This window comes from Gnatocerus cornutus, chromosome 1, assembly GCF_029298725.1.
Source record: "Gnatocerus cornutus isolate USDA-ARS CGAHR chromosome 1, icGnaCorn1.1, whole genome shotgun sequence".
NCBI lineage: Eukaryota > Metazoa > Arthropoda > Insecta > Coleoptera > Tenebrionidae > Gnatocerus > Gnatocerus cornutus.
Genome location: NC_142233.1, coordinates 24,775,813 through 24,792,081, shown reverse-complemented (window position 1 = coordinate 24,792,081; position 16,269 = coordinate 24,775,813). Strand labels below are relative to the sequence as shown.

The following is a 16,269-nucleotide window of genomic DNA, read 5'->3' as shown; positions in this document are numbered from 1 at the left end:
AAAGAAACAGTGTTGAATTCACTGTACCACATCTTGCAGAAGAACTTTGTGTGGTCGTACCAAAAGCCAAAAGAATTCCCACATGGTTAAGCCTCTTTCGTTGTTTCGATAAATTATCTTGGTTTTTAATTTCTGTCATCTCTATTGTTTGTACAATTTTTTGGTACCACATTGGCCCATTTAAAAGTGTCCGAAAAGCATCCTGGGCGATGTTTTCGTATTTACTAGGCATTCCGCTACGAATTGCCCCACAAAATTCTCAGATACTATTTCTAAGCTCCTGTATGATGTTCGGGATTGTTATTCTAGGCACAGTTCAGGGCTCTTTGTTCAGAACTCTTAGCATTATAAGTCATTATCCAGATATCGATACTCTGGAGGAAGTTGATAAGGCTGGTCTGACTATAGGATCTTTTATTTGGAGTTTTATTAAATATGAAACACCTTTAATAAAAAGTCTAAAAAACAAGTCCGTACCTCCATTTGCTAATATTTTAGATGTCATGGTTGCGCATCGAAATTATGCTACCATGGAATCCAGAACAATTTCCGACTTCAGGATTAGATCTCAGTATGTTGACAGCGACGGATTTCCGCTTCTTCATATAGTGAAAGAATGTTTCAATACTGTGTTATTAGCTCACATTGTACCGAAAGGATCGGCATTTCTAACTGTTTTTAACGAAGTTATCACTAAAACGGTTGAAAGTGGCTTAACAGCGAAATGGTATCAAGATGTTGTCGATAGTGTGATTGTTGAGAACATGGTTAGTTTGCACAAGTACCATCAGAGTACTCGAGCGTTTGCTTTAGACGATTTGCAAATTGCTTTTTATATTCTTTTAGGCGGTTATGTGACTTCAATTTGTATTTTTTTGTATGAAATAGTAGAAAAAGTTGACTAAATTGGGTTCATAACGTAGATAACAATTAGAAAATAATATGATTGTATGTACTATAGCGCAGGGTATTTATAAACATTAACAATATTGCTGATCTTAAAGCAAGTGAGTTTAATAAGTAAAGTTGGTCAACAACAAGTTATAAACAAATTAAATATTACACAAAATTATATGTTTGCTTTCAGAATGTTTTTATGATTAATAAATTAATCTGAAAATGTTATTTCTTGTTTTTTTCTTCCCAACAGCTAATCTAAATACAATCACTGAAAATAAAATATTTTCATAGTTTTTTGTTTCACTAGGCTAGAAAATGTTTTTTTGGAAATGCAAGGAAAGTATTTTAATGTCCGAGCCTTTTCAAAACATTTTCTAGCCGTGTCAAACACGAAATTCTGTGCGCCGACAATTTATTAATATTAAAGATTCACGTTCGGTAGAAGTAACTAAATTTAATAACTTTTATTTTTGAGCTGTGTAACTAAGGTTATAATTTTTCTAGTGTAATGTCTTGTAAAACAGATGTCATCCAAATGACAGTTTTTGGTTTGTCATTAAAGGTAAATATTTATTTTCCAAACGAAAAAGAAGAGCTCCGAATCAGATTCAACTAGTTCATCGATTTCATCTTCTGAATCTGACTTTGTTAGTGTTACAATGATTGGTGGACTATTGTCCAATTAATTTTTCGCAGTGTGAAACAAAGTTTTTCCAGTTGTTTAGTGTGCTTTGCAAAATTGATTTTAACCATAAATTTCTCACTTTGTTCCTTACGATCCTGTTTTCTTCCTTTTGGAACTGCTTGTCTTGTAATAGTTGATTTCATCTCGTTATATTGTCAAATTTGAATGACAAATTTATTTGATAGACAATGATGCCAATGTTTAATTCCTAGTTTTTTCAGAAATTCAACGTAGCGACACAAAAGTATCTATTAGTTACTTCTACCGAACGTGAATCGCTAATAGTTATAATTTTGACTTTTGGTTTGAATTTGAAACGTCATTGCCTCATTTAGGGGTATTTCTTCAACTAGGAAATAAGTTGGTAGCACCCCATTCAAATCAAACAATTGCAGATTAATTAAATTCAAATGTGTTTCAGCAAATTTTTGGGGTATCTTTACTTAATTAATTTACCTTTATAGGGCAAATTCAATGAATTTTTCCAAACACGATTACTCACAAACTATTTGAGCAAATTTCCTTATGTTTTTTGCATATGAATCTGTTCAATGTGAACTATGTTGATCGCTATACAGGGTCCGGCAACACTTGTGTCCACCCCCAAAATCGTCTTTATTTTTAAAGATAAATTTTTGAAAATTTGCATACGCTCACAGTTGACAAAGCTCTAGAAGCTGACGTAAAAATTTGTTTTTTTTCACTGATAGTTTTGGCGTCGCGACGCCTTAAAAATGTAATTGTTAGGTAATTGTGAGGGTTTGTGATATCAACCCCTAATTTAATTTTTTTCAATATAAATATGTTAAAAATATCTGAGTTGTTATTTTAGATTCAATGCAAATTGGTTTCAAAATTTGAGAAAAAAATGCTGTTTTATCAAGTTAGTTTCCAAATTCATTACGTCAAAATTGGGAACTACGTTTACACCCATCTGTCAACATCTTGTGTCACAAATGACATCTATCCTTTGGCTCGCTTTAGATTGTAACAAAAGTCTTACTTGGTGAAATTGTCACTTTGTCTGCTTTGTCGATGTTAATTAACGATTTCTGGTGTCCATAAAGTGCAACATGTACGTGTTAATCAAAATTAACCTTTATAAAAGTGAGTGAAGTGACTTGTGAAATTTTGGTGTAAACGTAGATTGCCGCTGCACTGTCATAATTTTGAAAACTAACTTGATAAAACAACGTTTTTTTCGCAAATTTTAAACACAATTTGCATTAGATTTAAAATAAAAACTCAGATATTTGTACCACAGTTATGTTGAAAAAAAAATAAATTCGCGAATATTTCCGCAAAAACTCAAAAATCGCTAAAAATTATACTTCTTAGGCGTCGCGACGCCAACCATACCGTGATAAAAAAACAAATTTTTGCGTCAGCTTCTAGAGTTTTGTCAACTATAAGCGAATGCAAATTTTCAAAATTTTATCTTTAAAATTAAAGACGATTTTGGGGGTGGACACAAGTGTTGCCAGACCCTGTATACAGGTGATTTTTAAATATGGCAGGCGTTATAAAACTTTTATTTATGAACCGATTTTAAAAATTTTAAAAACAAATTAAATAGCTTTACTATAAGCTGATGATTTTAGAATGTTTCTAAATATCTTAGTATATTTTGGGCGATATTCAACTTTCTTGTTTTAAATTGGGACTCATATTTTTTTTTATAAATTAGAAGATATTAATTTTCCTGATTCAGAAATGTGTAAAATGTTATACTTTTACAAAAAAATATTTTTAAAAAAATTATCAAAATTGAAAAAAAAAATAGGCAGTAAAAGTTAATAAAAACTAGGTGCGGGAAAAATGAAAAATCTAGAGAACTAAGTGAAAAAAAAAATTACTGCATTTACCTATACGAGTATGTGACTGAATTGAAATTAAAAAAAATTCTTGAAATGTTTGCAAAAATAAACGTTAGTTGTAAATGCACTCGTCAGATATAATTCTAAAAATAGGAGCAATTTTACGATTTTGTGATTTATGATTGCGTACTAACAAAAACAAAACAATTTTTTCATGAGCTCTGATAAATCTTTGTTCAATAAATTCTACATATTTATTATATTTACCAAGTTTATGATTAGAATTGATTTGATAGAAAATTTGGTTCTACCAACGTTGAGAACTGTCTAAATAGTATAATAGCGCACATTACTTTTGATTAGTATAAAATAATCTATTTATAAGCATTAAAGTCAGTAATATACTAAAAATGAAAACAACATTGTTGTTTTTATCTTTGATGACGTATCTTCTAAAACCCACCGAATTATATCGCTTAAACATAAGCGATGAAATTCTTGAAGACTGTACTTTTAACTCTCAGGAATTTTGGTCCACCTATAGTAACCACTTCTATTTCGTCCAATACCTTACAATCAATGCATTACAAACGAAAAATCACCGGGCGGAACTTAATGAATGTGTCAATAAACTTTTAAACGTTTTGACCGATTATGACTATGGTATAGTCATCCACACAGAAGAACACTTTTTAAAAAAAGAATTGGAAAATAAAAGCCATTCACGTTATCGTAAAATTGCAATTGATCCTCCTCTTAACCGAAAATTTGCACCAACCGATGACGATGAATTCCAACGAATTAAACTACGTTCTTCTGACTCTCTCGATGGTTATTTCATCATGGTATGGGACGTGGAAACACTTCACGGATTTTTAGACCACCACCCACAAGATGTTATTCGAAAAGAAAGAGCTACGTATGCTATACAATTGGTTTTTGATTCATCGAAATCTTGCAAGAATATTGCGAAAAAAATCGGCAACCTCTTAAGACGATTTTGGGTTGAATTCAACGTTGTCAACGTAGTAGCACAAACAACATGTACGTGTGATAATACACGGTTATACATTTATCGTCCTTTTGTTAGAATGAACAACACTTGGGGCATTGTAGAAAGCTACACTTTTGACGAAATTACGAATAATCTTCGAACCATCACAAATCCATTGGTTGATATGAATGGTTTTCCGCTCAAAATTAATATATTTTTGAGAGAACCATACACCTATTTTGGCTTGCCTAAGCTTCTGCGAGGTAGTCCCATATACAGAAATTTGACTTTATCGGCTGGGTTTATTGGTGTTGATGCTTTAATTCTAGCCACATTAGCAGAGTACCTCAATTTTGGCATAGACATTGTTGGACCAACTCTTAAAACTTATTTTGGTGAGTTGTTACCTAATGGTACCGTAACCACAGGATCATTGAAAGATATATTAGAACATAAACTGGTGTATAGTGCCAATGGAAGATACTTGATAATATACGAAAAAAGCGGTATTGAATTCACTGTTCCACACCTTGCAGAAGAACTTTGTGTGGTCGTACCAAAAGCCAAACGAATTCCCACATGGTTAAGCCTATTTAGATGTTTCGATAAATTATCTTGGTTTTTCATTTCCGTAACCTGTATTGTTTGTACAACTTTTTGGTACTACATTGGACCACTTAAAAGCATCCGAATGGCATCCTGGGCAATGTTTTCGTATTTATTAGGGATTCCACTACGAATTGCACCAAAAAACTCGCAGATACTATTTCTCATCGCGTGCATGATGTTCGGTGTTGTTATACTAGGCACAATACAGGGCTCTCTGTTCAAAACTCTCAGCATCGTAAGTCATTACCCAGATATCGACACTCTTGAAGAAGTTGATAAATCAGGCCTTGCTATAGGATCTTACGTTTGGCGATTTATTAAATATGAAACACCTTTAATAAGAAGTCTAAAAAACAAATCAGTACCTTCCTTTGGTAATATTTTGGATGTCATGGTTTTGCATAGAAATTATGCTTTTATGGAAGCCAGGACAGTATCTGACTACAGAATTAGATCGGAATACGTTGATAGTGATGGAATTCCGTTTCTCCATATAGTGAAAGAGTGTTTCAATACTTTTTTAATGGCACACCTTGTCCCGAAAGGATCTGCTTTTCTGACTGTTTTTAACGAAGTTATCACCAAAACGTTCGAAAGTGGATTAACAGTGAAATGGAATCAAGATGTTATTGAGAGTGTAGTTGTAGAGAAAATGGTTAGTTTGCACAAGTACCATCAGAGTGTTCGAGCATTTACTTTCGACGATTTGCAAATTGCTTTTTATATTCTTTTAGGGGGTTATGTAGCTTCGTTTTTTATTTTTTTATATGAAATTTCGGAAAGATAAAGCCAAATTTTGGTATAGTGCAGTGTACTTACAGAAGTTAACAGTATGGCTGATAGTAATAAGTACGCATCTAAAGTTATTCAAGCCGAGCGAGCGAAGTGAGTGAAATTAGCAAACAAGTAGGAGATGTAACATGTGATCATTCTATTTTGTGATCCAAGCGGCTATGAGATTTTGCTTCAAATCATATCTGAAAGCTACTTTACCAAATTTATGCTTCATGGAAAAAACTTTCTGCTGAAACGTTCAACCTGTAGGTACTAAACTGATGCTCAAAGTGTCTTAATGACCTACTAGATGTAACAATGGTTATTTCATGACGATTTATTAATGTACTACCACTTTCAAAGTTTGTCGCCTTTTCCTAGTTCAAACCTGAACTGTCAAAACTGTTAATGTTTGATGGTCTTCTAGAAGAAACATACCTAATTTACTATTATATAATATTCAAAAATGTATGTCTTTTAACTATTATTGTTGATAATAATCATGTAATAAATCTAAATAAAAGGATGAAAAATAGGGAAGAACCGTGTGAAAATAAACAAACACTAATAACAATTTGGACTTTTACTATTCTTTACTTACTCTGTATGATTCCAATTTGGTCCTACAAAAATGCACTCAGAAATAACATCTGCTGTACCTACTTTCTGCAGAATTTGAACAAGGATGTAAAGCTAATAGAAACCAGTATCTAACATTTTATTTTTGTCTATTGGATTTGTAAGCTTTTAGAAAAAGTTCGATAATAAACATAATTGCAGAACAACAATACCCCAACACCAAAACTCGAAAAGCTGCTTGCATGTCATCCATTGTTCGTGAACAGAACTTTGTAAACTTCTCTACCTTCATTGTTTTTCTTAAAATACTGAACGACACGTCTTTGTACCATTTCGTGGGAATTCCTCCTTCAACTAGTCTTCTAATAACTTTGTTAAAAGAAAACAAAAATGGTGATCCTCTAGGTACGATATTAGACAATAAAAAAGAAGTATGACATTCTTGTACGACATGTAAAAGTGGCACACCATTTTTATCAGTGTATCTTGACTTGATTATGGCTTGGAGGTCTCTTCTTCTTCCCCAAGTAGCAACTTCACCGTTTGCAATGCGATCGTATGTGGTGCGGCCATGAGTTCGAACCACACGTTTCTTCAGTTTTCTCATGAGTTCGGATTCATCGTCTTCGACTAGAAACCAGTAGTTTGTGGCTATCGGCAAATTTGACTGATACAATTCCTGGAGTGTGTTAATGTCTTTATAAAAGAACGGAGTGGTATAATAAATAGGTGAAGAATGAACCTTGGACAATTCCGAGGATAATAATACTGAACATGAAACAAGAAATTAAAAACCAAATCTGTGCAAATGTTGGTACTAGCTTTAATGGCATACCGATGAAATATGTAAAACATTCCCAAACAGTCTTGGAGACGCGTTTCTTGCTTATTTTGTACCAAAAAAACTGGCACACAAAAAATGTGAGAAAAATTCCAAGCCAAGACGATTTATCAAAGCATAGGAACAAAGTTTTCCATATTGGAATTTTAGCAGCTTTAGGTACTAACATGCAGAATTTATCGGCATCATATGGTACTGTAAATTCGATGTCCCTAGTGCGATAATTTTTCAGGAAGCGACTGTTAATACTGATTTGAGCTTTGTTGTTTACTATATCTGCCAAAGAGCCAGTGATGGTACCATTTTTCAACACACGTCCAAACGGTTCTTTTTCTTTAGTTGGTACGATAATGGGTTCAAAATTTAAACAGTTAGCTAAAACTCCCATCATGAAGGCGTCTATTCCCACATAGCCTTTGGACGAAGAAAGATTAGAATAAATGGGATTGCTAAGCATACTGTCTGGTACTTCTTTCATAACATCGGGCGTTCTCACAAACAGTGAAACTTTTATAGGAAAAGAATTAAAATTGTACAGCGACTCCTGAACCATGGTGGTACTAATGAAGGCATCATCAGTGTTAACACGTTTAGTGACACCCCAAGAACTGTTGGTTTGGATAAATGGAAAGTGAACATAGGCATTACGTTCACAAGAGCAAAAAACTTCAGCTGTGACAGATAAGAGGTCATATTTCAGCCATAGTTTATTTAAAATCCTATGTACGTCGTCATCTAAAGTCGCGCAATTTTTTTGGAAGAGAATAAAAATAGCATAAATTCCTCTTCTCTGACGAATGACAGTACCAAAATCCGTCTCCAAAAACAAGTTTAATAAGTCTATAGTCCATACAATAATCACGTGGCCACCTATATCGATAATATTGAAATTCTTATCAATTTTGTTGTGTTTGTAAAGAAATCTTTCCACGATTCTAAAGTGGTGGAAACCATCATTCAAATCATTAATCACATTGTCTGTAAATTTTTTAATTTTGTATTTTTCATTTTCAGTTTGCAAAACTGTAATCGTGAGGGACCTAACAGAAGAAAACTGTTTCCGATAATTCGACCAATCACGTTCAAACTCACAATCGCCTATCGATTTTATAGTTTTTTTCCTTAAACAACAAATTTCTAAAGCGAGGAAAAGAAGGACGAAGAAATCCAATCTCATGCTTCCATTCTTATTTAGACCAAACAAAATGGACTATAGATTCAAGATACGACTTGAGTGCGGACATAATTACAGTTATTTTCATTTCCTGTTCGTTTAATAAACATAAATGGATAGAATTGCTATTAGGCTTACTTAAGTAGTAAAATCTATAAATAAAGAAATATTAAATTATATCCTTTCTGTAATCAAGGCAAGCTTTCATGTTGTCAAAATAATAACGAGAACTCGTCCAATTAATTTTAAACACAAAACCTACGCTTAAAGCGTCAAATGAAAAACCAACATATTTATTCTCGACGTGTGAGTTGACAATGTTGACATTGTTGCTTGCTACCATTGTTCTTTTACCAGTTCCAAATTTCAGTTTGCTGCAATTGAATCAAAACGCTGAAAACATATTTGAGATCGATGACTTCTTGGAAATCTACAAGAAACACTTCCTATTGGTGCACACGTTGATTATCACGAAATTACAAGACAGTGATCATGAAATTGATTTAACGAAAGCTTCAGACAAAGTTATCCAAAAAATGCGGTTTCTTCCAATAATGATGCAAGAAAGATTTTTGCATTCCAACGGTTCTTCCTCAAATTTTTCACTTCAGCCAACAATCGCTGAAAACTTTGTGCCTCTAAATGAAAGTTATCAATCGCCAAAAAAGGATTTTGGAAAAACGAAGTCGTTGACATCTGATTCATTAGAAGGGTACATTTTACTTCTATGGGATATCAAAGTACTGTGGAAATTTTTGGCACAAAGCGCTCAGTGGGTAGTACCATCATCTCGATCAACTTACTTGTTCCTATTCGGTTCGGTTAATTGTTCCACAATTGATAACGAACTGGAAGAAATGTTGAAATACTTGTGGGCTACACATGGTGTCTCAAATATCATTGTACAAGCTCTACACCCGTGTGGTAACCCTAAGATTTGCACTTTTCATCCATTTTTGAAAAGCGCCGATAATGTGTGGGGCAAATCCGAAAGTTACACCAAAGAAGAGATTCAAAAAGACTTTATGTTGATTACCAACTCATTTACCGATCTTAATCAAGCGCCGATAAGAGTTGCTCTTTTTGACAGAGAACCAACCGCATTTAAAAACTTACCATCATTCTTAAAATATGATCCGATTTATCAGGACCTGGCTTCATCTGATGGTTTCGGTGGTTTAGATGGTTGTCTCTTGGCAGTACTTGCTGATACACTTCACTTTAATGCTGTTGTTGAACTTGTCCAAAGCACTTACGGTAGACTTTTACCCAATGGTTCTTTTACTGGTACTTTAAGTCAATTAGTTCACAACCAAGTGCATTACAGTGCCAATGGTTGGTTTTTGACAGATTATTACACAAAGGAAATTGAATTTACAGTACCATACAGTTCCGATCAAGTTTGTGCCGTTGCTCCAAAAGCCATGCGGGTACCACCATGGAGGTCGCTTCTTTATTGCTTTGATTGCATTTCATGGATCGTAATTTTTTTTGCTTGCACTAGTTGTGTTGCTTTTTGGTACATTCTAAATCTGAACAAACGAAATTCTGTTGTTTTCTGGGAAATGTTTTCAGTGCTCTTTGGTGTTCCTGCCAAACTAGTGGTACGATCTAATCAATATTTTTTCCTGGCTTCTTGTCTAATTTTTAATATTATCATCATGGGAATAATTCAAGGTTCATTCTTTACTGATTTTACCACAGTCGTGTTTTATAAAGACATTAATACCTTAGAGGAGCTAGACAAGTCTGGTCTACCAATAGCCACATCCACATGGTACCTGGACTACGACACTTCAGAATTGATAAAAAGTTTGAGTCAAAAACAAGTGGAGAAAACCGATGAGTCATTTCACATGGCTGCTTATCAACGCAACGTCGTTGTCTTGTATAGGAAACAAGATATGGAATTTTTATTAAACGCACAGTTTCTATCAGATGATGGATTTCCACTTTTGCATATTGTCAATGAGTGTCTACATTCTTTGTTTGTTGTGAACGTTTTGAAGAAAGGTTCTCCATTACTGATGGTTTTTAACGACGTCATCACAAAATTATTTGAGAGTGGACTAACTTCCAAATGGTATAATGACGTAATTGAAGCGTCGTTGGCAGAAAGATCTATAAAGGGCTCCTCTAAAAGTGATGAATACACTTGTGATTTACAAGACGTCCAGTTGGCCTTTTATGTTCTCTTTTTTGGTTATGGTGTTTCCATTTTACTGTTTTTACATGAAATATACAGACGACGACATTTCTAAGTAGTAGGTATCTAGTTGACAATGGAGTTCTAGTGTAAGGTAACAACGTCAATGTAATGTTAAGAATGAACAAAATAAAACAACGAAAAATTATTTTTTAAAGTTTTTTTTATATGTATAGTTGATAAGAATTTCACATAAGAATGTCAACATCGCCACACAATATCCTATAATAACAATACGAAAACCAGCTTGCACGTCGTACAAAGTCGCTGGAGAAAAATATTCATATTTCTTCCAATCCGCCAATGGTTCATCAACAATCCCATTCACGGTGTCATCATACCACTTCTTCATAAACCCACCTTCAAACAATCGTTTCATGACGATATTAAAAGATTCCACGTATGGTGATCCTCTAGGAACAATATTTGCTAGTAAAACGGTGTAGAAACATTCGTCTACGATATGTCTAAGAGGAAATCCATCTTTACTTCTATACTTGGTCTTTAATAAGAGTTCAAAATCTTGTCGTCTAACCACAGCAGCAGCGTTATCTTTGAAAGCTGTTGGATCAAAAGAACCTTCAGTACCGGAAACTCGATGTTGCCCCAACTTCACTATAATTTCAGACTCGTTGTTTTCTACCAAGAACCAGAAGTCAGTCACAATTGGAAGATTTGAATCGAACAAGTTTTGCAAAGTGTGAATATCCTTGTAGAACGTGGTTGTTGTAAAATCGGTGAAAAAGGATCCTTGAATTGTACCAAAAATTATAACGTTGAAAAACAATCCGAAAGATAAAAAAATGAATTGAGTTATTGAAGGATTCACGGTTAGTGGTATTCCAACTAAAATAGAAAAGCTTTCCCAAACACTGGATGTAACACTGGTTTGGGGCTTGAAAAAGCTCCAACAAATGGTGAACACAATGTAGACGATCACAATTAAACTCCAAATTGACAGAGGAAAGCAGTTTAGTAAAGATTTCCATATTGGTATTTTCGATGCTTTTGGTACCACCATACAAATTTGATCACTAGAATTCGGAACAGTAAACTCTATTTCATCGGTTTCGTAATCTTTTAAAAATCTGGAGTTGATACTTAACTCCACGTACTGTTTTGCAACCTCACCTAATGTACCAAGGATGGTACCATTCTGAAGTACTCTACCGAACGGTTCTTCTTCACTATTCTCAACTAGAATTGTTTCAAAATTTAAATATTGTGCTAAGGTGTTTAAGAGAAGACCATCGAAACCTCCGAGGCCTTTAGAGTAGTTTAAATTACTGTAAATTTGATTGGATTTTAGTCGTTTGGGGAGATGTTTGATAACTGATGCTTCTCTCTCAAATACAGAGACTCTGACAGGATATCGGTGATAGTTTATATGTTGAAATAAACTAGAAATGTGTAGATTTTCTACGGGATAAGAAAAAGTGACTCCCCAAGAACTATTGATGGGATGAAAAGGACGAAAAACGTAGATCTTTTTGTTATCACAAGAGGAAGCACTTTGTCCAAAGACTAGTTTGATGCGTTTCTGAGTCCACAGATGATTTAAAATGTCATGGAACTCATTACTTATTGATTCACATTTGTAGTGAAAAAGTAGAAAGACGATATATAGAGTTTTAGAATTTAGAACTATTGGATAATCAATATCAAAGTACCTTCTTAAGTGAGTAAAGTTCCAGACAATTATGAAATGACCGACGTGAGAACTTTGACTTCTTATTTCAGTTTTTTGTCGTAAAATAAATCTTTCTTCAACTTCAAAGGAGTTAGTGGAAGAACCAATCTTAGAAATTAATACTGTCGAAAAATCTTTGACTTCACTTTGATGATTTTCAGTTTTTAACATTGTAACTTTTATACAGTTTGGGGAATTAGCAACCGTAATATGGCAATATATTTTAATTGAAAGTGGGAGATTAGAGGAGTGATGAGGCGTACCGCTGACGCATTCCCCTTAAATCCCGCGATACTCGTGCTTAGATTGTTCTTTTCGAAACGTCAGGGTAAACGAGTAGGTGTCATTGTTCAATAATAATCTCACTGTCAAAATGAACTTAGAAATTTCTGAGAAGGTACAAATTGTAAAGTGGTTTTTTCAAGGTCACTCGATTGTAGAAATCACTTCTAATTTATTTCTTCTTGCGTTTGAAAACCGTCCTCCTCCCCCAATTTCTGCAGTGTACCGAATTGTCCACAATTTTGAAACACACGGCTGCGTCTCTCCAAAAAAAACATAAATTTCCGAAACAACCAATTCTCAATGAAGAACGGGAAAACAGGGACACAATGATTTGTGCAAGCGTTGAGGAAAATCCAATGCAGTCAAGTCGAACCCTTGCTGTGGAATTTGGAGTTGACAAAAACACAATCCGCCGTGTGTTAAAAAAGAATGGTTATCGGTCATTTAAACTGCAAAAAACAAACGAAATTTTTCCCGAAGATCGAATTAAACGTATGGATTTTTGCGAACACGTAATGGAAAGGGCAAATCAAAATCCAGAGTTTTTGGAAAACATTTTATTTACGGATGAATCCACTTTTCCGTTACATGGGCACCATAATCCATCCGTTTGCCGATATTGGGCCAAAAATAATTTGCATTTAACCTACACTGCTCGCTCTCAATACCCCCAAAAATTAAATGTATGGGCAGGTATGCTTGGGAATCACGTTATTGGTCCCTTTTTCATAGATGGGAATTTAAATTCTCGCAAATACTTAGATCTACTGCAAAATAACATTATTCCCGCAGTTAGACAAATTCCTAACATACGGATTGAAAATATTTGGTACCAGCAAGATGGTTGTCCTGCCCATAGTACTCTTTTAGTTCGGGAGTATCTACAAACAACGTTCCCGAACAAAGTTATCAGTTTGAGAGGAAACATTTGTTGGCCCGCCAGATCACCGGATTTAGCTCCAAATGATTTTTTTTTGTGGGGTTATCTTAAATCAAAAATTTATGGGTTTGAAGAAAACCGAGCTAATAGCTTGGAAGAATTGCAAATTGGTATTCAAAATGCAGTTACAACTATTGGCCCAGAAATGTTGACAAACGTACGAACTAGTTTTTATAACCGTTTAGGTTACTGTTCAGCCCAAGAAGGAGGACGTTTTGAACATTTTTTATAAAAATTTCCTTTTGTGTTTTTAGAACTTAATATTGTTTTTGGAATAATTTTTATTCTATTTTTTTAGTTAAAAATTTCTTTTTATTTTGGGTGGGTTGTAATTATTGCAACAATGAGAATATTTGTTTATGTTTGATGTAAGATTAATAAATATTTGTATTCAATGATTTAGTTAGCTAACGATTTCAATTTATTGTATTTCAGATTAAAACAACAACATCCCAACGATTTCTAATGAGTACTGCTGAGCACGGCGGACAATTTCATGAACTGAGGTTGTTCATGTGGTGGGAGATACTTTCTTTTATCTCTCTTGCACTAGTGGCAAATGCATGTTTACTTTATCCCACTCATTATTTTTCCATCTTTCGGCGACAATTCACCAAAAACCAGGATCTATCGTGTGCGCGCGAGTGAAACGATAGTCATTTGCCTTAGTGTGAGAAAGACACCCACTAATGCGGGCGCAATATGAACAAGTAGGTGGGAGAACACTTGTCCCCCACATCGCCTTATAATTTGGTCCATATTACGGTTGTTAATTCACCAAACTGTAGAACGCGCAGCTTTAAAATGAGTTTTATAGAGAGACCAAATTTCATCGTTTTGAAATGTATAGGGCGAAGTGTTTATTTTCTCACTTATTTTACAAAAAAAAAATTGGAAACTATTAAGAAGTAAAAGGAACAATAATATGTACATATTTGGAATAAAACAACGGTAAATACAAAAACTGAGGAAAATATTATTGAAAAACAAAAAATATTCTAATATTTACTATAGTAAGTAGTAATAATTTTGATCTATTTCGAATGACATGATTATAAAAACGTGTTATTAACGTGTCAGTCGATTGTAAATAAAACAATTAGAAGAGGAGAAGGTGAGCGAGCTCGTGTCAGTCAAGTCACGAGTTAATGAGTAAAAATGAAATGACACTTAATATACAAAAATAGCTATCCAAAATTTACACAACTAAATTTTTGTTCAAAGATCAAAACTTTATTTATTTATTTTCAGTATGTTATTACTACAAAAATGCCATTCTTTTGTGGTGATGCGACGCAACTTTGGCAGTTTTCGGCCAGAATACAGTGCGAGTGGAGATTTGAATTTTGGAAATACACAGTAGATCTTTTTATAAATGTTATTTTAACCGCTGCCTTTATCGAGCAAGGATTCCAATTAGGAAACTAGCAGGATAACATTTAGATATTTAATTTAAAAACATGTTTACACCTAACTTAGACTATTATAACAACATAGTTTCTCTGCAATGAGCCACCATCTACTACGTGTCGTCTTAAGAGTAGGAAAAATATTTGCTGTAACTCCAGCATATGGCGATGACACAAATCCGACTTATTCTCGAAAATTATATTCATTTTTCATGGCAGGATTTATTACGATGGGATTGGCAATTGCTATAGTTTACTCACGAATTAAAGCTTATACAGATTTTCATGCATCTGCTGTTATTCAGGTTCTTTTGGATCTTTCTTTGTATTCTCTGAATATGTATAGTATTTTAATGGCTCCAAGGAAGCAATGTTTGTGGTGGAAATTAATTGACAATTTGAAAAAAATTAAAAGGAAAAATGCAATACAGGAAAGTTTGCATTACGTGGATTTTCTGATAGCAAATATGTTTTTCTGGAGTTATGAACTGTATACAACTATTGTTCTTGAGAAAATAATGGGAATAGAATTTTTTCAGTCATTTTCTATTGAATATGTACAGTTATACGATCATGTGTTGATAAACTTTTTGTATTACACATTATTAAAAATGTTATTAACATATTACCAACATTTAAAAACAAAAGTGGAAAATATGGTAAAAACTTTAAAAAGAAGCAATAATGACTTCCAGCTAACTATGTACACGATCAAATACGAGTACTGCCTAATAAGAGAGACGATTGAAATAATCAATAACATTTTTGGTTGGCCAATATTGTTCATCACTTTTTATGCTAGCTTACAAAATTTAGTTTATCTAGAAGGAATAACAACAGAAGCACATTTACCTTTACAAATAGTTATTTATGCGGTACTAAACGTTTTCTGGCAATGGGTAAGACAGTTTTACTTCTTTTCGCATAATCAAAATGTTTGTTTTAGGGAGGACTTTTAATAAACATTTTCTTATGTGACGCGGTGGTCAATGAAGCACTTACAATTTTGACCCTGTCTTCTAGTATGGAAACATACTGCTTCTTTCAGGATGACATCGAGTTCGAAATACAAGAATTTCGCACCTTTTTGAAAGACAACATTCCACATTTTTCCGCAGCAGGATTTTTTAAAATGAATAGAACGACAGTTTTTGGTGTTTCTAATGTTATAATCACTTTTCTCATAGCACTGATTCAATTTACAACAGATCAGTTGGACAGAAAAAAGCAAATCGAATGTAAATTGAGTTTCAACAATTCTGTAAAACTTGATTTACCCTCAATTTAGATACAGGCTGTTCCAAATTAAACCAATAAAGACATACAGTTAAACAGAACTCATTGAGAGTCTGAACAACAATTTCTC

The 16,269-nt window shown here is 33.7% G+C and overlaps 1 protein-coding gene across 1 annotated transcript; it reads left to right on the top strand.

Moving 5' to 3' along the window:
• The first annotated feature begins 4,493 nt into the window (after nt 1-4,493).
• On the top strand, nt 4,494-5,751 carry LOC148180949 (ionotropic receptor 21a-like). The gene is made up of 2 exons (XM_088044878.1): nt 4,494-5,660; nt 5,740-5,751. The coding sequence occupies exons 1-2, from the start codon at nt 4,494-4,496 to the stop codon at nt 5,749-5,751; spliced, it is 1,179 nt and encodes a 392-aa protein (XP_087901004.1).
• Nucleotides 5,752-16,269: the final 10,518 nt, after the last annotated feature.

Excerpts from the sequence above, each read along its gene's own strand:
- LOC148180949 (XM_088044878.1), top strand. The coding sequence starts at position 4,494 with ATGAACAACACTTGGGGCATTGTAGAAAGCTACACTTTTGACGAAATT.